Raw genomic sequence first — 22,469 nt, forward strand, 5'->3', positions numbered from 1 at the left:
TACACACATATTTATATATATATATATATATATATATATATATATATATACATAATGTATGTATGTATGTATGTATGCATGGATGGTTGTGTGTGTGTGTGTGTGTGTGTGTGTGTGTGTGTGTGTGTGTGTGTGTGTGTATATATATATATAAATTGTATATAGTATTTTATACATATTTTGTATATATTATACAAAATATATATTTTGACTTCATTGTCAAATTAAATCAACAATGTGTATGGAATTTGGCCAGGGGTGCACAAACATTTGCAAGCAACCCTATATAGTTAACCAGAAATAGATGCAATCTTTGTAAACATGTACATTAGCAAAATGCTTTTTTTTTGTCTTCTTTTTTTTAAGAAAATTGGATACGACACAGTGTTTATGCAAACACACACACACACACACACACACACACACACACACACACACACACACACACACACACACACACACACACACACAAGCCTGTTGGTTTCTTCCAAATATTCAGATTCCTGAGGCACTTGCTTTGGCCAACTTTGCAATGTGGGATCTGAACCCTGCAAACGTTTAGCCAAAAAAGCACCAGATGTCGAATTAACACCCAATTACCATCAATTAACACCAGGGGGCAAAAATAAACAAACAAAATATAAATATAAAGCAAAAATATAGATGTGTTTTAGAATCACATAATGTAACCCGTTTCGCCCATCCGTTTCATCATTTCCTCTTCCCTATGTTTCGCTCCCTATGTTTCGCTCACCTTGTGTGTCCCACCCCCCTTTCCCTCGGACCCTGTTTCTTGCTGGCGTTATTCACGCATCGCTTCCTCCTGTATTTCCGGCAGGTTCTTCTTATCTTTGCGCAGTGTTTCGGTGAGGGGACGAGCAGAACTGGGCGACTCCAGGTTTTTCGGCTCGTTCGTATGATAGCTGCCTTTATATTTGTACAGGTAAATGTACATACCATACAGCATGAGGAAGAGCAGCATCAGAGACACGGTGACAATCACTAGGGAGAGAGACACACACAAACACATATACACAGCACTGTTGTTATTAAAATTACATTATAACATTCTCCGTTAATAAAAAATATCACTGAAGTGATAAATATATATATTCTTTTTTTCTTACTATAAATATTGTTTCATTGTGGCAGGTAGATTCAAATCAACACTATTGACAGACTGTGTAAATTTAGCAATGTTTAAGACTGTTCAATGACTACAACATGGTTCTAATACACTTGGCGATGTGGGTAGCCTGTACGATGGTCACACCTATTAAAAGAAATTTATTGGCTAGTCAATATGCATAAATCATAAAATTCTGACCCTGAACATCTTTAAATTGTCTTTGAGTGAAAAACATCTGTTTTTAAACCTTTTTAATAAAGACATCACCACGAGTTTTTCATGTTGGCCATCTGTCAGCTTGGAAAGCCAAATATCATACATTGTACTGTATATTGGCATTTGAAAACGTTTTTAGTTTTTTGGGTCAAAATAATTTTTTTATACATTCCTGAAATTAAACTATATGTTAGTTTGACGTGTTCTTCATTTCTAGCATTTCTAGAAATAAATGGATACCGATATCAGCAAATGGGAGGCTGAGAAAGAAAAAACAAGAGAAATAGAGAGAAAGGAAAGTGGTAGCTCAGTGGTTTAGATGGTTTATTATTATTATTATTATTATTAATTATAAATGAAAATGAGAGAGAGAGAGAGAGAGAGAGAGAGAGAGAGAGAGAGAGAGAGAGAGAGAGAGAGAGAGAGAGAGAAAGCAAACAAATGAAAAAGGTCAGAGATATTTAAAAATACAAACATATAAATAATTAGTAAACATTCTGGGAATTATAAACACTTACATGTCATCCAGGGTGGAGTCACGTCATCGTGAATATAATAGAAGACTGAAAAAAAGACAATATTATTATTAATATTATATAATGTATTGAAATACATTACTGTATACTTTGGTGGTTAGTTATTTATATTTGCCAATAAATATATATTTTTTCTAAAGGATTTTTTAAACAATTTGTTTGTTTGTTTGTTTGTTTGTATTTATTAAAACTAATATACAGTGAAAGCCATTAATTTATTTTTATATACATTAGTTTAACTCATATTTGACTGTAGTATATTAAGGTTTTTACATTTTACATTAAATGTTGCAAAAATTAATTGTTTTCTTTTTTTTTCTTTTTCGCTAAAACAAACAGCAAAATTGCAAAATACTGCATAAAATAGACAGAAGCATGTTTGTGTTTGTAATTTAATTCACTGAGAGAAAATTGTTAAACACAAAGCGAAACACAAAATTGGTAGACTTACACAGTCCAGTGAACCAGGGGTCGTCCTCCCAAGGTACGTAGCCTAAGACTGGAGGGAATGCGCCACAGTTAGACTCCACCACATAGCCTTGAGTGGTGATGGGTGGATTGGTGACGTTGGGCCGAAAATACGCCTTCAGCGGCGCAAAGATGTTATAGCGGACCCCCGATATGCAGCCCACCAAACCCGGACTGTTGTGTCTCTGAACGTCATAATCGATATCACCAACCTCTGACGAAAAACCGCCAAATCATCAAACATCATCAGTGTTATAAATCAAACCACACATTTTAATGATATTTTCTCTGCTAATTCAGTCAACAAATGAGTCCCTTGAAACAGCAGTATGCAACTTTATACATTAGTGCCTAAAGAATTGAATCATTTCGACTAAAAGGCAGGAGGCAGTGCTGGAAGTAGCGGAGTTGAAGATGCTGCGATTGTCATAGAGAGGATGGAAAGGAGTAGAAACGAGTTTATTAGAGGGACAGCGCATGTAGGACATTTTGAAGACAAGGTGAGAGAGGCACGATTGAGATGGTTTGGTCATGTGCAGAGGAGGGACATGGGGTACATGGGTAGGAGAATGCTGAGGATGGAGCCACCAGGAAGGAGAAACTGAGAAAGGCCAAGGAAAACATTTATGGATGTGGTGAGGGAAGGTGGTGGGTTTGAAAGAGACAGATGTAGAGGACAGGGGGGTATGGAGATGGATGACCTGCCAAAAGAAGAAAAAGACCTAAAAAATGACCACTACCTTGAGTTTGATTACTTTCCAAAAAAAGCTCATCGCCATTGTTTACTTTCTTTTATAGTCCAACAAATTGCCTGAATTTGAATTCATATATGAATGACTCATTATGTTTCTTAGTATTTGTAGTTACATTTAACATTGTGGACCATCCACAAAAATGCCCTTTGATCAAATTAAAAGCGAATGTGATCGTTCATGATGCTGTCAAGATCATAAGAAGAAAAAATTAGAATGCATGGACTCTTAGTACTTCCTTATATAACTTTCTATTGCCTCATTATCCTTTATACCTTACTGTGTACTGTAGTCTTCTGATTATTATATTTTTAGTTTGTTTTTCTGAACAATGCACCTTAATATTTGCAAATATTATCATACTTCATTACCACATACCTTATATAATATATAATACTATGTCTGCATGCATGCATATAGCTATTTGCACTTCTGGTTAAATGCCAACTGCTTGCATTTCATTGCCTTCGCACAATAATGTTGAATTTTATCTGATCTAATCTAATCTATTAAGGGGCCATAGTGCAATAGTGCTGTGGTATAATACAATTTGATTACAAGGTTGAAAAACATAATTATTGCAGGAAAATATTGCAAAATCAGTTTATTAATTTGCAGAACGTGAGTAGTCAATAAATAGACCCATCTTACCCATGACGCGCCCTAGAAAGATACTCTTCGGTGAGTCAAATCTGGGAATCTCCCCGAGAGTTAATCTCTCAACCCATGGCTCCATGTAATCGACCTAAAAGTCAGGTACATTTCAGGGTTTTTGTTTTCTTTCAACTTAAATGTTTGTGTTGCATTATAAAATCATACCTGCGTCCATACGGTGTAGTTGTGCCTGGTGATGTTGACAAAATGAGGAAAGCCATCAGCCAGATTCCTGGAGGTCAGCAGAATTTTATGTGTTAACAAACCCAGACGATATCTCAGGGAGAGGGTACCTGGACAGGAAGTGACACCATTAGCAGCCACAATGAACTACCTGTCCTAATGGTTGATTGGAGCTTGTAAGAGCATGAATTGCCATTTGAGCAAGTGTGAATGTGGATACCATCTTTCTTGAGCAGCACAGCAATGTAGTCTTTGTGGAAGGAGCTGATGTACAGCAGTACAGCTGGCGTCTGCAGGGTGCTAAAACTGAACTCTATATCATCTGTGGTGGTGTTGTAGCCCAGCGTGAAGTTGTGCCAGTGCGGTTCGATCCAGAAGTTAGCCCACCAGGCGTCCTCCGAAATGGGCTCTTTCCGGATGTCGTAGCGGAGCCAAGCTCCCACGTCAAAGAACGCCCCGATATCTGCAAGTGAACAAAAGTGTAGTGATGGAACAGAATTGCAGTCAGACAAATGTGTTCTTAGTTGGTTCCCCTAAGTAGTCTGGACCTCTGAAAACGCACCTAACTGGCAATAATAACCATCAAAGGCTGTGTTGTTGCAGTCGCAGGTGTATGAAGCGTAGCCATCGATGCACTGCCCTCCATTCCTGCAGGGGATGGAGGCATTAAGACAAGCTCCAGTGCAGTTCCTCCGGATCCCAGTGCGCTCATCTACCTTCCCCTCCAGATCCACAGGGACGCCGTTCATTCTCAGGCCACGCAAGCAACCCAAGAAGGGCCTCAGGGTGTGATTTGCTGCGCCTGAACACACACACGGAGTGCAAAGGAAAATACATCTTCAGAAACTAAATGGCTGGATAACATTTGAAATATATCCTGCCAATTTTTAGTTGTTTAGCATTGAGAGAGACAGCGAAAGGGGTTTTGGTGCACTGGTAGGTCGCTCAAGCATAAAATCTGCTTTGTTGGAAGGACAGCCTGCAGCCATATACTAAACTGAACACACCTACTCTGAGGAACTGAAGCTTCCTAAGTGATACCCTTCATACTGACGCTAATTCATAACAAAATTGTTTTCGTACCTACGAGCAGGGGTTGAGTGAACTGCATGTTGATATAGGTTTGTCCAGGGAACTTGTGGATAGCTGGAGGATAGAAGTCCACTTTGAGCCTTGCCATTTTGACATTGATCTCGGCCTCCACGTAGTGCCACTCGTTATCATTGAGATGTTTGGGGGTGTGCAGGGTCACGTTACGAATCCCGTCGCCCACCATAAAGACGAAAACTACCTCAGTGGTGGCTGAAAAAGAAAAAAAAATGAAACAACAACAAACAATTAAACAACTTTTTTGTTGTTGTAATTCTTAATTTTTTTTATGGCTTTTGTTTGGTTTGGAACCTCACAGTTTAGCTCGATCCGGATGAAGTTGCGCAGATGGTCATCTGAGTTTTCTAGGAAGACCCCGTTGGTGCGATAGGTCCTGAAGTGGAAGGTGATGTCAGCGCTGGTGCCGGGTTTAAAGGTGGGGAAGGTCATAAAAGTGGGCTTTGTAATAGCTACCGTATTCCAGATACTCCCTATAAGAGCAAGACACAAACACTAAACAGTTTTTAGAAATTAATTAATAAATTGTGCTTCTACTATCCTAATGCTTTCCCCTGCACTACTCACGGCACCAATCTTGTGAGGTAAAGATGCCACGAGTTGAGAGTGTTAGTTTTAGCCCTCTGACTGGGGGCACAACCATGGGAGGTGGTAGCTATGTGGATTAGGCCTTTAGCACCAAAAGTTGTGAGCTGATTAAACTTCCACTCCTGGGCAGTTTGCCAAATACCATACATGTAAATCCAGACTTGAGAGTAGAGTCACTCTCTTGTTTTAAATGGTTAATTATTCGGTGGTAAACAATAATGATAGTAAAATGTGCAGTACATGAATTCTCTTTTCATTCAAACAATCAAGTGGTGCTTGGTTATGGATATCAAAGTTCAATAATACAAATTAAATAGTTACAGATTTTAACTACTGTGTGTTTTATGAACAATGGTGATGTACAATAATGATATGTACAAATGTCACAAAGGACACAAAGGTCTTTGTCGCTAAATAAGAACAATAAGTACCCAGTGGCCATTTGATTAAACACAAATTAAAGAAAAATGTGCTTTCAAACATGTCACATGCATAATGAAATAATTTTTTGCATATCCCAGTGATATTTTGTACATCGCTCTGGAAAAGGCATCTGCTAAAGCTGGGGTCACCAATGATACAGCACCACTGGAGCACAGGGGTTTGCTCGAGGGCCCAAGAGTTTCAGCTTGGCTATACTAGGGCTTGAACTTTATCTCTGAGCTTTTGAAATATCTATTATGATACATTGGCAGATTTTACCATGTCGATTAACAGGTTTCTGGATCATACCCATTTTACACAAAACTATCTCTGGTAAATAGAATCCAGTTAAATGGTACATTCTTTAAGGTGTGCCAATATACACTAATCAGGCATAACTTTAGGGCCACCGATCAAAAAGGGTCCCCCTTTTGCTGCGAAAACAGTCTTGACTAGTTGAGCATTAACCTCTTCAGCAATTTGAGCTACAGGAGCTCATCTGTTGGATCAGACCACACAGGCCAGCCTTCGCTCCCCACAAGCCACCCAGCCAGCCGGTTCACCAATGATCCTACCTTGGACCACTTTTGATAGATACTGAACACTGCATTCGTCTAGACATCACAATTTGGCCCTTGTCAAACTCGCTCAAATCCCTACGCTTGCTTATTTTTTCTGCTTCTAACACATCAACTTAAAGGAAAAATGGTCACTTGCTGTATAATATATCCCACCCACTAACAGGTGCCATGATAAAGAGTTAATTAATGTTATGCACTCACCGGTCATAATGTTATAATGTCATAATATTATGCCTGATTGGTGTACATGGAAGTGTTGAAATTGGTGAATGTTTTTTTTTAGGCAATAAACATCTAAAATAGTCATACTCTAAATATTTGTAGATCATAGTGCAGACAACTCACTGTCTCCAGAACAACGCAGTGGTCCAAGGCTGTACTGGGCCTCTGAGCCGGGCCGGTTTGTGTCCCCAACTACAATTCTCCTGACAGGCAGATGGTCCCGGAACATCAGGTAGCCCTTATCTGCATACCTGTTTAACAGAAATGAAAGCTAATTAGCATGTGCGATGACTCAAAAGCCCTTGCGAGTATTCTACTTTTGAATAACCTCTCTAAATACAATTCAGTGATGTCTAATGGTCCTACAAGTGCTCTCTACAAGTGATTCTTCTCTATAGAATTACATTTACTTGTTCATTCACGTATCTATTCATGACTTTTAATTCCTTCATTCTTTTTTACCATTGACGATAGTCGGCGTCGCAGTTGCACCAGAACTTGGAGTCGGTGCAGGTTTGATTGATGGCACAGCCACATTTTCCACTCTCAGAGAAAGACCCGCCCCAGTATTCATGACTCTCGTTGTGCCGACCAATCCAAAAAGTATAGGGTCTTCCATCTAAAACAGTAAACAGGACGTTAAGAGGCAGAGTGGTGTTTGTGGAGAAATATTTGCTCAGTTCTTTGTGTTAAATATGATGTCTAATTAGTTTTCTTTCACTAGAATTCAGACCTGATTCCAAAGTCTGCATAGATAGCACATTTTACTGTAATGTGTAATGATGTAACTGGAATTTAGCACAAACTGAGGAAAGAGGCAATCAGATAATCAGTGATTAGCCTGTGACTATGTATATTTGGGTATATTTGGGTAATTCTGAAATGCAAACAGTTATATAAATGTCACAATTTTTAAATGGCTCCATTAATATCAGCCTAATATAATATACTTACGTGGAGTGTTTAGAAGGCGGGACTTGTAGCATGAGAACTCGATCCACTGTTCACAGTATAGCGATGTGTTGGCTAAAGCAGTGACCTCGTCCCACGATGCGTTTACATACTGGACATCCCCTATATAAGGATTTTTCAAGCTGGAGCCAGTCACTTTGATTCTCTCAAGATGGTTGTGCTCAATAATCGTCCAGGCTTTGTTTACTGAGAAGCAAGAAACAGACTTAATGAGCCAAGAAATTTATTTCCAGCTTCTGATTGGAATTTTTTATAAAATATAAGTATGCTTAAGCATTTTATGTCAGCGTAAATGGATAATATTTACATAACTGACATATAAAATTATCTGAGGTGAGTAAAGAAGCCAAAAATGTTGCCCAAGTACAAGTAAAACTACTTATAACAGTAAAAGTAATAATATTTAAAGATACTTGAGGAAGAGTAAAATAAAGTAAAGTATCCAATGAGAAAACTCAAGTAGCAGGTTAGTAGTTACTGAGAATCTGATTAAAATGAAGAAAAAAATCCTGAATACCAATAAGCCCATGGGTGCCCTGTTTCCGTTGACAAGCTCACTTCAACCAATTCATCGGCCATTATCTTTCAGAACTGAGCACACCAAAAAGACTCCTGCAGTATATAGTGAGACCGCATATTGTTCTTTACTATTAAGCAGTAACAGCTGAAACTTGAGTAAGAGTACAAGTTGAGACCATTTTAAATTACTCTTAAAAGTAACATTTTCCAAAAACAAACAAACGTTTGAGTAAAAAGTAATCAAAGTTTGAAATCTAGTTTGCAATAGGACTGAGGCACCTCATTATCTGATTTCCATTTGGGCTTTATTTGATTACAGCTCGTTACAGACTCTTCCACAGAAAATGGCTTAAGGTTTTCTCATCTAGTTAAGAACAGATAAAAAAGCGCAGCACAAATCACACTTGATGCACAGACATCTTCAGGATATCAAAAGTGTGAATAAATTACTTATGCAAGTGTACAACAAATTATTATTGAACTAAGAAAAAAGAAGTAAATGGAGAGCAAATGGGTAGAGTAAAGATGGATGATAGTGATTGAGATTTCCACATTATCTAATATTGTGTACTAGGTTCTACAACTCTTATTGTAGGTTGCACCCCATCTAGTGAGCATGTACAAGGTGGTATTAAAAAGTTTTGAGACAAGCTCTGTTTTCAAGAAAGAACTTTATTTATTTGCGTATACACACTATCACCTTTAAAATAGTCCCCTAACACAGCAATACAGTGCTCCCACTGTTGCTGCCACCTCTGGAATATGTTCTGGAAACAGTGACCTTTGAGCTGGATCTTCATCTTCAGGAAGAGGGTAAAGTCCACTCAAAAAACCTTGACCTAATTGCAGCAGCATCATAAACCTGCTGAATCATGTCAAATGTCTCTGTGGAAGATTCGCCCGTTTCAGACAGAATTTAATGTTTGCTCTTTTTTCTAACTGTCCATAATGAAATCGCAGATGTGGGAACGCACATGGCCAGAATAGCACCAGTTGCACAGCTCCCGATGTACACAGGACAATGTCTTTTGGCACATTGACTAATGAAGGTCGGTGCTCCCTGTGACCGTACATGCAACATCTGTTTGTGCTGCCATCTGTTTGTGTGTTACAAAACTAGTCTTGAAACTTGATACCACCTCGTACAGTGTAATGACTATTAAGCTACAAATTTGGGATTCGGTCTAACTTTGTATTGAAAGCATTTAAATAAAAAAAGAATCCGTGTTTTATGTGTGAATTGTGTGAAAAAACTCTGATCTACACTGATCTGAACACTTGACAAACACCATGGGATTTTAATGTATTTTTTTAGATAGCCTTAAAAAACTTAAGAATATCTTTCAAACAAACCATCACAACTAGCGGGATCTGCAGGATGGCGGGACTCGCGCCATATTTGTTTGACTGCCCACTCCTGCCGGCCCCAAAGGTAAAACCACCCGTCCCCTTGAGATTTGTGTTTGGTCCCGTCAGACCCGTGGGATCCCAAATCCAATCCAGTCTTCTAATATACAGCTTGGCTCAGGCAGTAGACAGACTACAGAATTGAATTTTGGACCCACAAATCTATAATGGACCCCAAAGTCTTGAAACCAAAGTTACATTACATCGTGTAACATAGTTTAGCATTGTTTAGTTGATATTTGTAACTAGAATTGTGGTCTAGACATTGCAATGCTAATTATTTTGAGCACTGGCTGCATGGTGACAAAGAAAATGTGGTCTTACACTTCATCTTGCAGTAGACTGTGAATGGCTTGAGTGGGCCGCTCAGGTCCGGGTCTATGGTGTAGTTGCCTGACCAGTACTTTCCATTCAGTCTATACGCCTCGCACGACTCCCGATAGACAGCTGAGAAGGGAAGGATGCGATGAGGACAAGAAAAAGACAATAACATTTCATTAAAAAGTACAACGTGAAAAAAAAAAAACGTACAGTTGTGGCACACTTCCCCTTTGTAGCCCGTGTTGTTGCAAATGCACAGGAAGTCATTCCAGGACTGAATGCACCTGCCCTCGTGTTCGCATGGGTTTGGTGAGCACCTGCAAAACACCCAGCAATAAATCATCCACTACAGCTTTGTCTAAAATAGCAGTAAGTTCAGGAAGGCATGGAAATCAATCATTTATTTTCAGAGCTGAACACCAAATTAGTATTTCCAGAAGAACGCGTGAAAACCGATGAATAACCTTGATTCTGAGGGCGCCGATGGAAGCTTTTCTTTTATTATTACTGAGGACGACAAGAACAATTTTTTTCAAGTTTTTCAGTTCTTTGAAAAAATACACTATTTGTATTGAGAATTCTGGAAGATTACACACACGTGCATACACACAAATCCGCGAAACTGTCGTGCACAGAATATGCTACCAGTAATGAATAATGAGTCAGCTCAGCCATCAGGCATATATATTTATACCAGTCGTGGTAGTGACATAGGCAACACCTTAATTCCTGCAGTGTCATTTAATCAAACTGCTACCATGGAAACCTTGTGGAAATGTGGAAAAAAAAGCGCAGACACAGCAGCATCAATGGCATTCATAAACTGCATAATTATGGTTTCACTTTTACTGCACAATGATGAAAACAGTTATCTTTTGCTTGGCTATGTCATGGCCCCTGTCGCATATTATAGAGTAGACTTCTATCATGTGTATATAAAAAACAGCAAGTATAATCCATCTATATAATGAGTGGCAAAGAACTACCAGGTATCTTTATATTAGTCATGTACTGTACATGTAATAACAGTGACACAGGGACACCTGACCTCTCCTGTCATATTTAGTTCTTCTCCAAACTTTTATCACAAAGCTGGAGGCACACAACTGTACATGGATACAGAATAATAATATTTTGTGTTCAGTTGAACTTGGAAACCCAAAGCTGTTCCAGCATGGCAATGGCACAAATCGAGCTCCATGAAGATATGCTTTATATGACTTGGAGAGAAAGATCTTGAGTGGCCTGCTAAAGAACTCTGATCTCAACCCTACTGAACACATTTGGAATGAATTGGAACACTGACTTTACTAACACCCTTGTGGCTGATAAACACAAAGGTCCACAAGAACACTCCAAAATCTAGTGGAACATCTTCCCAGAACAGTGGAGGGAATTCTAAGAGCAAATTTTGACCAAATGTGGAATGCGATGCTCAAAAAGCGCATACCATTCTTATGACCAGGTGACTGCATAGTTTTGGTAATACAGTGTCTGTGTGGGTGTGTGTATATATACTGTATATATACTGTATATCCAGTATCACACACCTGTCAGTGATCCCACATGTCCCCAAGAGTAGCTCTGTGTATCGGCCCCATTTCCTCTGCAGCATCACGTCGATGTCCACAGGCTCATCATCAATAAAGATCTGCTGCATGCAGCCGTGGAAGCGTGCCAGCTTGGTCACACAGCGTGCAGTGTTGTTGGTCTTAGGACAGCCTGAGACATGAACAAAACTAATCACAACCATGCCCCCTACCATGCTATATACAGTATATATATATATATATATATATATATATATATATATATATATATATATATATATATATATATATATATATATATATATATATATATATGAAAGAGAGAGAGAAAGAGAGAGAGAGAGAGAGAGAGAGAGAGAGAGAGAGAGAGAGAGAGATGCATAGCTAATGATACGATACATTAAAGCTACATATGAAGCAGCTACCGATGTCATAGAATATGATCCGATTTCGATTTCATTTAACACAATGCTTTACGATGCAATGTTAAAAATATATGATGCTGTGCAATTCAATATGGTACAGATTGGAACAGTTCCCTTTTATTTCTTTGGTTCAGACAGACAACAAATAATACATTTATTCTGTGACTTTTGACTTCTAATATATGGCCCTTTCACATATAGGCCTTTGTACACAATTGTAAAAAATCGATGCATTACAAAGATTTTATGCCAATGCACTGATACAAATCAGTAAATCTTACCATCCCTAATATATATTACTGTCATTACCTCCAAAGAAGTAGGTGTTTCCAGTGCGAACCATGAACGGGTTGCTGATCTTTAACGGTGAGCTCTCATCCTCGTCAATAGTGACTGAGAGCAGATTATCTCTGGCAGCCAGATCCACCGTGTGCCAGAAACCATCATTTAACCGATACCCTTCACACAAGCCACACAAAATGAGACACACATCAGACACACAAGTTTGAAGATAAATTTAGATTTAGTATTTATGTAACTTCAATTCATAGAAATCGGAAATAACATTGTCATGCTGATACTCCAGTTACATAAACATTAACTATATGCCCACTATATGATTCTTCTGGAAATGTTTTCACTAGATTTTTGTGTGGTGCTGTAAGGATTTGTGCACATTCAACCACAAAAAAGCATTAGTTAGAACAGTGAAGTTCAGACACTGGTGTTTGGAGAAGTGTTTAGGCCTCTTGGTTTTTGTGAAGGGAAAGCATTGGGTATACAATTGTGGACTTTCAATTGCATTTATAAACAGCATTATGAAGCTTTTATGCACAGAGAATTTCTAATTGTCTGATCAACATTTTTAGTTTGGAATTTAATCTGACATATGAAACCTACACTACAGAAACAAAAGTATTTTTCCAGCCACATGCGCTTCTTTCCCAAACTGTTACTACAAAGTTGGAAGCACACAATTGTACAGGATGTCTTTAAATGTAGTACCATGAAACAAATCAAGCTCTATGAAGATTTACATGGGTTGGAGTTCCTGTTATAGAGCTCTGACTTCAACCCTACTAAACACCTTTGAGATGAATTGGAACGTTAACTGCACCCCAGGTGTCCTCACCTACATCAGAACCTGGCTTTATTAACACCCTTGTGACTGAAATTCTTCACAAGTACACTCCAAAATCAAGTAGAACATCTCCCCTGAAGTGTGGAGGTTATTAGAACGTGAAATAACATTAGTACTAGGAAATAAATGACAAAGCACATTACTACAGTCTCATTCTATACAAAGTTCCAACAATTTACACATGGACTGCAATGTCCTGCTTTAAACTGTTTAGCTTCGATATACAGTATAGCTGAGGTAGTATAGCTGTTACTCACAAGGATCAACCAAAGAAAAACCTTTTCTTTACTTTACTCCTAAACTCTGAAATACTTCTCAAGAACATTAGAAATGCAACTTGTATGCATATTTTCTGGAAACATAAAGCCCAAACCCACAAATACAAAAATCCCCATATGAAAGGATGTCGTTTATTCATTGACAAACTAATCAGCAGTATTTCTCTCATGAGGTTTCTAAAGTCTTTCTCAGACTTTCCAGAAACTCTTTGAATGAATAAAATGAACATTGGACATTACATGGATCAGCGGTCAAATGTGAGTGGTACCTGCAGCAAAGCGCAGTCTCTTGTTCCCTGGCTGTGTAAGGGTGATGTTGACTTGACCTTCACTCAAACCAAGCTCCAAAGAGCCCAGATCATCAGAAAACCTTGTGAACATCAGCAATCCGGTGTAATCCCAAGACCGGAACTTAAACTTTACTGCCAGTCGGCTCTTTCGAAAAAACCCAGGCAACTGGAGGTAGTTGTTGGGCCCTGCAAAAGTCATGGGTCTCCAAAGGAGGTCACGACATGTATAGTGCATCTTTTTCTACGATGGGATGACATGAAAAAAGGGTTTGAGGCACAGTTGGGATAACAAAATCAAGCATCCAGCTAACGTATATCAATAATGACTACTGATTGGTATAAAATAGTACCTTTTTGGGAGCAAACCGGACATCAGGATCTTGGTATTGGGTCTTGTAAATGATGTTGACCCCATTGATGAAGACGTTCTCCAAGCAGCCACGGAAGTTGAATTTACCTGGGAGGTGAGGTGAGTCTTTCTCAATCACACCACCTACGTATATCTGAAGACAAAATGGCCAATGAATGAGCTGACACTTATTCTAACAAAATGTCCCAGGCATCATTGGTTTATTTGAGATTTCAATTTTACATCACTGGAGGTCTCCATCATCTGAATAACCAATGCTGGTTCATCTGTATTCTCTACTTTTCTTTTTACTTACAATTTTAATGAACTTGTTGTTTGGTGTTTGTTTTTTCTAGTTTCTGATATCAGCCATTTACATTTTTTTTCCTGCCTAGTGAACTCACCTGATTGTCAAGGTCTAGGTAGTTAAACTCGCCATTGAGGAGGACTCTCTCTGTCTGACTGTCTAGCGTGAAATTGAGGTCTTGGCCGTAGCGTTTGATGGTGACGTAATGCCAGTGCTGTGTGTCTAGTAGATTTCCCAGCCTCACTGTGGTCATGCCGTCGACGTTATGCACTGTACTGCTTCCTGTAAAATCAGACCATGATATATCAACACAATATTTATTTTTTTCCTCACAACTTTATTACATCCATATGCCTTATGATTTTTTACCCAGGCTTATATGCAGGTAGAGCCGTCCGGTCTTTAGCTCTAGCAATATCGAGTCTCCCTGGATTCCCTCGCTGTACAGCAGCACGCCATCTTTTTCAAGCGTCTTAAAGTTCAATGCATAATGATCCTGCAAGGTTCTTAGACTACCACCGGGTAACGAGTATGCCACCATGTCGTCCCCCTCAAAATGCATCACGTATGAGTCTGGAGGTTGAAGTTGAAAAAGGCAAACAGACATGCTTTTGAAAAAATGCAATTACCAGAAATGAAATTCAGTGCATCTGAATCTGGGGGTCAAACAAGTTAAACAGGAACTTTCAAGTTCATAAAATAAAAGAACAAATTCCAAAAAGTGGAATATTTTGTGCTACATTTATACACTTATCCCAGAATTTAACTAACACCTAGAAAGATTTACCATAGAAAGATTTTTAGTACACCTGTACCATCTTAAGATGCTGAAATGCTGACCTCTGATAAACTCTTTTAAGGGTCTGTTACTCTGGATCACAGGACTGACTGCTGTGGGCTGGGAACCACCACAACCACCATGGGATCGTCACTGATGGACCTATGGCCATCTTTAAAATGTTTACACGATTCACCCCCTTCGTTTACAAGAAATTTCATCACCACACGTTGTTCCATGCACGCACTAACACTGTTGTCTGCCATCCTGATTAATGGTCGCTGGACCGGCCCTCAACATGTGCGAGCCAATCGATAAGAGGACACACTAGTCACTTACTACTGCGTCTAGTACCGCCACAATAGCATCCATTTTTATACCTGTAACATGAAAACTCCCAGTTTGACTTGAACGCTCCTCGTACATTTAAAATATTGAACAACATCTCATACATCTTATATAAACATGCAGCCCTCTTTACCATAAGGACAGCCATAGACTTCGAGCCGTACGCCAATCTTTCCACCGTTTTCCGTGTTCCAGCCCATAGGTAGGAGGCGCAAGTGTTTAGCAGTAAAAGCATAGTGAAAGACGTTTCTCTTCACCTGGTAGTAGTTCCAATTTCCAGGCAAAGTCTAAGGGAGAGAAAATAATGGAAAGAAGACAACCTATGTTTTCAAATCTAGAGTTTACAACAAATCTATGATGTCTGAACAATGCAGGCATTTGTATTTAAAGTATTTGCAGGAATTCCATTAAACCCATCTCTAAACAGAGCTGGATCCAGACTGATTGTTAGCTTTAATCCCAACCTATTGATTTGTTAATTAACTTTCTATTTAAAACAAAGCAACCTCTACAAGTATAAGCAATTTAATGTGCACTTATGTAGATGTCTCCGGTAGGAATAATAGTACACAGAAGATATAAAGGTTTGTGGACACCTTGCCCTTTGCTCGGATATTAACCTCCACTTTTCTGGGAAGGCTTTGCACAAGACTTTGACTTTGAAGACGTTTGTTTCGTTAAACAAGTATCCAGTTTACACCAAATGTTGTCAGTGAGGTTGGGGACTTTGTGCAGGACACTCTAGTTCCTGTATACCATCCTTCTCAGATCATGTTTTCTTGGAGCTTGTTTTGTGCACAGGTGCATTATGATGCTGGAATATACTTAGGTTTCAAATTGCAATGTCACAATTAAAATAAGCATTACAGTTTTCCTCAGTTGCTTCGGAGCATGTCTCGAATCGTCCTTAATATTTGTAAATCAGTAAGCGCATTTTCAAATCAGTTTGTAAAACAGTACGACACATTGGATTTCTTACAAAACCCTGTACGTTTCTCAAAATTCATCTTTATGACAGCACACAGTTTCAGTATTACCCGATGTAAACTACAGTTTGAATCACAATAAATTGAAAATGCACGAGGCTGAATTTCTTTCGTATGTCATCTATGAATTTGAACAGCACAAATGTATTTATTTGATTGCATATATGATTTATATTGTACACTTTTACTGTACTGTACTAGGGTTCTGTACTAAAATTATCTGTTCATAAATTTAAATTCTGTGTTTTTCTCTGTCACCAATTGAATATTCACGAGATTCACCTTTGACCTGTTTTAGAGAACTAGTTGATTATTGGTTGATCTCATGCCTTACTTAGCAATTCAAGACACAACAAAGAAAATGAAGATAAATGACAGATTATGAGAAACGGTTTACCCATTTTGCATTCAATGACATGTAATGAACTGATGATGAGATGTTTTAGGGGTTGAGGCTATTCAGGTGAAACTGGTGTAGTATATTGTGTTCAGTATAAACGAATGATAATGTAGAAAACAGCAGACAATCTTAGACGATTAATTAAATGAATGTACAGTACCAAAGCATTTGCAATTTGTTCAAAGCAACAAGAAATTGCTGATTTATGATGTGCACAAGTAACTCCATGATGTGGAGGTTGAACAATTGAATTTCTGATCTCAGAAACGCTCAGTAATAACTGTAAGTGACTTAATGCTTCAATTTGGTTGGAAGGAAGCCCTCCAGGCACAAAGTACCAGCAGATACTTTGAAAGATGACCACGACTCATTAACAACATTAAAACATGCTTTGCTTTACCATGTTGCCTCCTTTCATGACGTAAGGAGTCCATGCATCAAAGCGGTCTCCGTAAAGGAGGGTGTACTTCGTTACCCAGTCGTAGGAGTTGAAGGTACCCTGTGTGGCGATTGCAACGATGCGATACTTCCTACCCAGATTGATCTGCAGCCATGGCTGTGCATCTCCAGGGGCTGGAGACCAGCCACTACCTCCTACACAACACATTATGAACATAAAACAATGCATTTATTTTGCAATCTTTATTTAGGGCTTTAAAAATGTATTGGTAATATGCACAGGCAATTTAATTAGCCTCTGATCCGGCAGCTTACCGTGGAGTTTGGCAAAATGAGCAGAGTAGAGAAAATTGTATCTGGAGGAGGCCCAGAAAGAGGAGGCATAGAGTGGTGAAATAATCGAATCTAAACACGGTCCTGAAAAGAGTGTGAGTTAGTGAGAGAGAGAGAGAGAGAGAGAGAGAGAGAGAGAGAGAGAGAGAGAGAGAGAGAGAGAGAGAGAGAGAAGAGAGAGAGAGAGAGAGAGAGAGAGAGAGAGAGAGAGAGAGAGAGAGAGAGAGAGAGAGAGAGAGAGAGAGAGAAAGAGAGAGTGAGAGAAAGAGAGAGTGGATTACTAATGATTTTAATAGATTTAGACATCACCATGACATGATTTTCTGGGTTTTCCATTTGAAAAAAAAAATTATAACAACATATTAATATTTAGCAGGGAACGGAGAACCCCTTTTACACTGTGTTAACTAAAAAAGCAGTCCAGCGGCTACAGAGTAGATAATGTGTCACTCAGAAATGTATAAATATTCATCATATTCGAGCAGATATGGATAAGAATAAGGGACATGACTCAATGAAATTTTTAAACTGATCCAGACAGAAACTGAATGGATCAACTATGTGATCGGATGGAGGAATGCATAAATAGAAGCCAAGATAGATGGATTAATGGATGAATGGTAAGTTATTTGATTGAGGGACAAACGAATAAAGCGATAGAGATTAAATGCACATATATGGACAGCTAAAAAATTAAGGAAAAATGATAAACTAGTGGATGAACAGAGATAAATCAAATAATCAATAGGATAAGACACATGGTTATGGATGGATGGATGGATGGATGGATGGATAAATGGATGGATGGATGTGTAGCTGAATAGAGATACAACCCCCCCCCCCAAAAAAGTTGGGACAATGTCTAGAATGTAAATGAAAACGGAATGCAATGATCTCATAAACCCATATTTTATTCACAGTCTTCTTCTTCTTCTTTCGGCTGCTCCCATTAGGGGTCGCCACAGCGGATTATCCGTCTACATACCACTCTGTCCTCTACATCTGCCTCTTTCACACCAACTACCTGCATGTCTTCCCTCACCACATCCATGAACCTCCTCCTTGGCCTTCCTCTTTTCCTCCTACCTGGTGGCTCCATCTTCAGCATTTTTCTACCAATATAATTCATGTCCCTTCTCTGCACATGTCCAAACCATCTCAATCTCGCCTCCCTCACCTTGTCACCAAAACATCCTACATGTGCTGTCCCTCTAATAAACTCATTTCTAATCTTGTCTATCCTCGTCACTCCCAACGAAAACCTCAACATCTTCAGCTCTGCTACCTTCAGCTCCACCTCCTGTCTTTTACTCAATGCCACTGTCTCTAATCCATACAACATCGCAGGTCTCACCACAGTCCTATAAACTTTCCCTTTCATTCTTGCAGATACCCTACTATCACAAATCACTCCTGTCACTCTTCTCCACCCACTCCACCCTGCCTGCACTCTTTTCTTTACTTCTCTAACACACTCTCCATTACTTTGCACTGTTGACCCCAGGTACCTGAACTCCTCCACCTTCTCCACCTCTTCTCCCTGCAACCGCATCACTCCACTGTCCTCCCTCTCATTCACACACATGTACTCTGTCTTACTCCTACTGACTCTCATTCCCCTTCTCTCAAGCGCATATCTCCACCTCTCCAGGCTCTTCTCAACCTGCTCTCTACTCTCACCACAAATCACAATATCATCTGCAAACATCATAGTCCAGGGAGACTCCTGTCTGACCTCGTCCGTCAACCTGTCCGTCACCACTGCAAACAGGAAAGGGCTCAGGGCCGATCCTTGATGCAGTCCAACCTTCACCCTGAACCAGTCTGTCGTACCTACTGCACACTTCACTGCCGTCACACTGTCCTCATACATGTCCTGCACCACCCTCACATACTTCTCTGACACACCTGACTTCCTCATACAATACCACAACTCCTCCCTCGGCACCCTGTCGTACGCTTTCTCTAAATCCACAAATACACAATGCAGCTCCTTCTGTCCTTCTCTATACTTCTCCATCAACATCCTCAAAGCAAATAAGGCATCTGTGGTGCTCTTCCTCGGCATGAAACCATACTGTTGCTCACAGATGGTCACCTTTTCTCTCAGCCTGGCTTCCACTATTCTTTCCCATAACTTCATGGTGTGACTGATCAACTTAATTCCCCTGTAGTTACTGCAGGTCTGCACATCTCCCTTATGCTTAAAGATCGGTACCAGCACACTCCTTCTCCATTCCTCAGGCATCCTCTCCCCTTCCAGAATCCTGTTAAACAATCTGGTTAAAAACTCCACTGCCATCTCTCCTAAACATCTCCACCCTTCTACCGGTATGTCGTCTGGTCCAACCGACTTTCCATTCTTCATCCTCTTAATGGCTGCTCTCACTTCCTCCTTACTAATCCTATCTACATCCTGCTTCACCAACTCCACATCCTCCAACCTTCTCTCTCTCTGATTTTCCTCATTCATCAGCTGCTCAAAATACTCCCTCCACCTTCTCAACACACTCTCCTCATTAGTCAACACATTTCCCTCTCCATCCTTTATTGCTCTAACTTGCAGTACATCCTTCCCAGCTCGGTCCCTCTGCCTGGCCAATCGGTATAAATCCTTTTCTCCTTCCTTAGTGTCCAACCTCTTATACAGCTCCTCATATGCCTTTTCCTTGGCTTTTGCCACATCCCTTTTTACCTGCTGCCGCATCTCCTTGTACTCCTGCCTACTTTTCTCATCACTCTGTCGATCCCACTTCTGTTTTGCCAACCTCTTTCCCCTAATGCTCTCCTGCACTTCCTCATTCCACCACCACGTCTCCTTGTCTTGCTTTCTATTTCCAGATGTCACATCAAGTACTTTTCTAGCTGCCTCCCTCATCACTCCTGCAGTAGTTGCCCAATCATCCGGCACCTCTTCACCACCACCAAGCCCCTGTCTGACCTCTTCCCTGAACCTCACACTACACTCTTCCTCCTTCAGTTTCCACCATCTTATTCTTCTTTCAATCCTTACTTTCCTCCTCTTCTTCTTCGCCTCCAAAACCATCCTACAGACCACCATCCGATGCTGTCTAGCTACACTGTCCCCCGCCAACACCTTACAGTCTCCAATCTCCTTCAGGTTGCATCTCCTACACAGAACATAATCCACCTGTGTGCACCTTCCTCCACTCTTATACGTCACCCTATGATCCTCCTTCTTCTTAAAATACGTGTTCACCACTGCCATTTCCATCCTTTTAGCAAAATCTACCACCATCTGCCCTTCCACATTCCTCTCCTTAAAACCATACCTACCCATCACCTCCCCATCACCTCTGTTCCCTTCACCTACATGCCCATTAAAGTCTGCCATATTTTATTCACAGTAAAAAATAAAAAGTATATCAAATGTTTAAACTGAAAAAAAAGAAGACAAAAGGTTACAGAAACAACAAAAGGTTTGAAATGTAAGTGGTACTAACAAGGAAGTGCTGGAAGAACATTTAGCAACTAATTAGTTTAATTGGCAACGTCAGTAACATGATTGGGTATGAAAAGGGCATATTAGAGAGTACGAATTTCTCAGAAATAAAGATGGTCAGAGCTTTACCAATGTTCCCCAACTTAAAATTGCAAAAAATATATCATCATCTACAGTACATATTATCAAAAGCTTTAGAAAATCTGGGGAAATCTCAGAAATCAAGGGAAAATGCCAAAACACAATATTGGATGCCCATGAGGAGAGGGACCTTCTGGCTATCAGTGCTCAGTTTAAAAGCTGCATCTCTGCTGGTATAGGAGTGCATTAGTGCCTATGGAATGGGCAGTTTGCTCATATGGAAAGGCTCCATCAGTGGTCAATGATATATACAGGTTTAAGAGCAACAAATGTTTGCATCCAGGTGATGACTTTTCCAAGGAAGGCCTTGCCTATTTCTGCGGGACAATGCTAAACTGCATACTGATTCTATACGTATACTGATGTATACTAATTCTATGACAACGGCATGGCTTTCTAGTGGCTTGGCTTTCACCAATTGAAAATGTTCGATACATCATGTAACAAAAAATACAACAAAGAAGACCCAGGATTGGTGAGCTGTTAGAATCCTATATCAGGCAAGAATGTTACAATATTCTTCTCTCCAAAACTCCAGCAAGAGGTTTCCTTAGTTCCCAGACATTTACAGACAGTTGTTAAAAGATGAGGGGATGCTACACCATGGAAAACATGAGACGTGTTGCTACCATCAATTTCAAAATTATCTTATTTTTTCTAAAAAATAGTCAATTTTCTCAATTTACTATTGTGAATAAAATATGGGTGATCTTTGCATGCTGTTTTTATGTAAATTTTACACAATGTACTAATTTCTTTCTGGATTGGGTTTGTATATAATATGTAGTCACAGATGGACAGGCAGATAAATGAGGAATGGATGAATAAATGGAAATATTGAAGGATAGACTAATAAATGAACAGAAATGAACAGCAACAGCTTTTCAGACAGAGAAAGTGATTGTCAACTGGATAACTGATGGATTGCTGGATGCAATTGTACTTTAATGGGTAAATAAACAGATGAAATTAGCAGATGCGTAAGGAGATAGATGAGTTGGATGACAAACAAAACTATATCTTTCAGATGATTTTGTTAAGTTGGTCCTTCATTAGCTTGTATATGTAAGCTCTGCTGTGTCAACATACTGCATAGTGGTGAAGTATTATAAAATTTTCATGAAATATATTATAATTGTATAGTCTTTGTTCTGGTATCCTTGATGTTTGTCTGGATTTCTCCAAATAAAGCATTTACAGGTT

At 39.4% G+C, this 22,469-nt stretch overlaps 1 protein-coding gene across 1 annotated transcript in view; it reads right to left on the bottom strand.

Annotated features, from left to right (window-relative positions):
* Positions 1-214: 214 nt before the first annotated feature.
* cntnap1 (contactin associated protein 1) overlaps positions 215-22,469 on the bottom strand; it is a 30,544-nt gene continuing 8,289 nt past the window's right edge. The window contains exons 2-24 of the mRNA XM_083566831.1: positions 17,645-17,746; positions 17,331-17,524; positions 15,678-15,831; positions 14,788-14,991; positions 14,516-14,700; positions 14,113-14,265; positions 13,742-14,003; positions 12,363-12,512; positions 11,629-11,800; positions 10,289-10,395; positions 10,082-10,204; positions 7,814-8,017; positions 7,322-7,478; positions 6,983-7,110; positions 5,345-5,518; positions 5,022-5,240; positions 4,501-4,740; positions 4,159-4,401; positions 3,921-4,048; positions 3,753-3,846; positions 2,333-2,563; positions 1,864-1,908; positions 215-1,002 (exon numbers count right to left, since the gene is read on the bottom strand). Coding sequence (XP_083422957.1) covers positions 803-1,002; positions 1,864-1,908; positions 2,333-2,563; positions 3,753-3,846; positions 3,921-4,048; positions 4,159-4,401; positions 4,501-4,740; positions 5,022-5,240; positions 5,345-5,518; positions 6,983-7,110; positions 7,322-7,478; positions 7,814-8,017; positions 10,082-10,204; positions 10,289-10,395; positions 11,629-11,800; positions 12,363-12,512; positions 13,742-14,003; positions 14,113-14,265; positions 14,516-14,700; positions 14,788-14,991; positions 15,678-15,831; positions 17,331-17,524; positions 17,645-17,746 — 3,869 coding nt within the window. The 3' untranslated portion in view covers positions 215-802. The remainder of the gene's footprint in view (positions 1,003-1,863; positions 1,909-2,332; positions 2,564-3,752; positions 3,847-3,920; positions 4,049-4,158; positions 4,402-4,500; positions 4,741-5,021; positions 5,241-5,344; positions 5,519-6,982; positions 7,111-7,321; positions 7,479-7,813; positions 8,018-10,081; positions 10,205-10,288; positions 10,396-11,628; positions 11,801-12,362; positions 12,513-13,741; positions 14,004-14,112; positions 14,266-14,515; positions 14,701-14,787; positions 14,992-15,677; positions 15,832-17,330; positions 17,525-17,644; positions 17,747-22,469) is intronic.

The sequence above is a fragment of the Silurus aristotelis genome, assembly GCF_946808225.1.
Source record: "Silurus aristotelis genome assembly, chromosome: 17".
Classification (NCBI taxonomy): Eukaryota; Metazoa; Chordata; class Actinopteri; order Siluriformes; family Siluridae; genus Silurus; species Silurus aristotelis.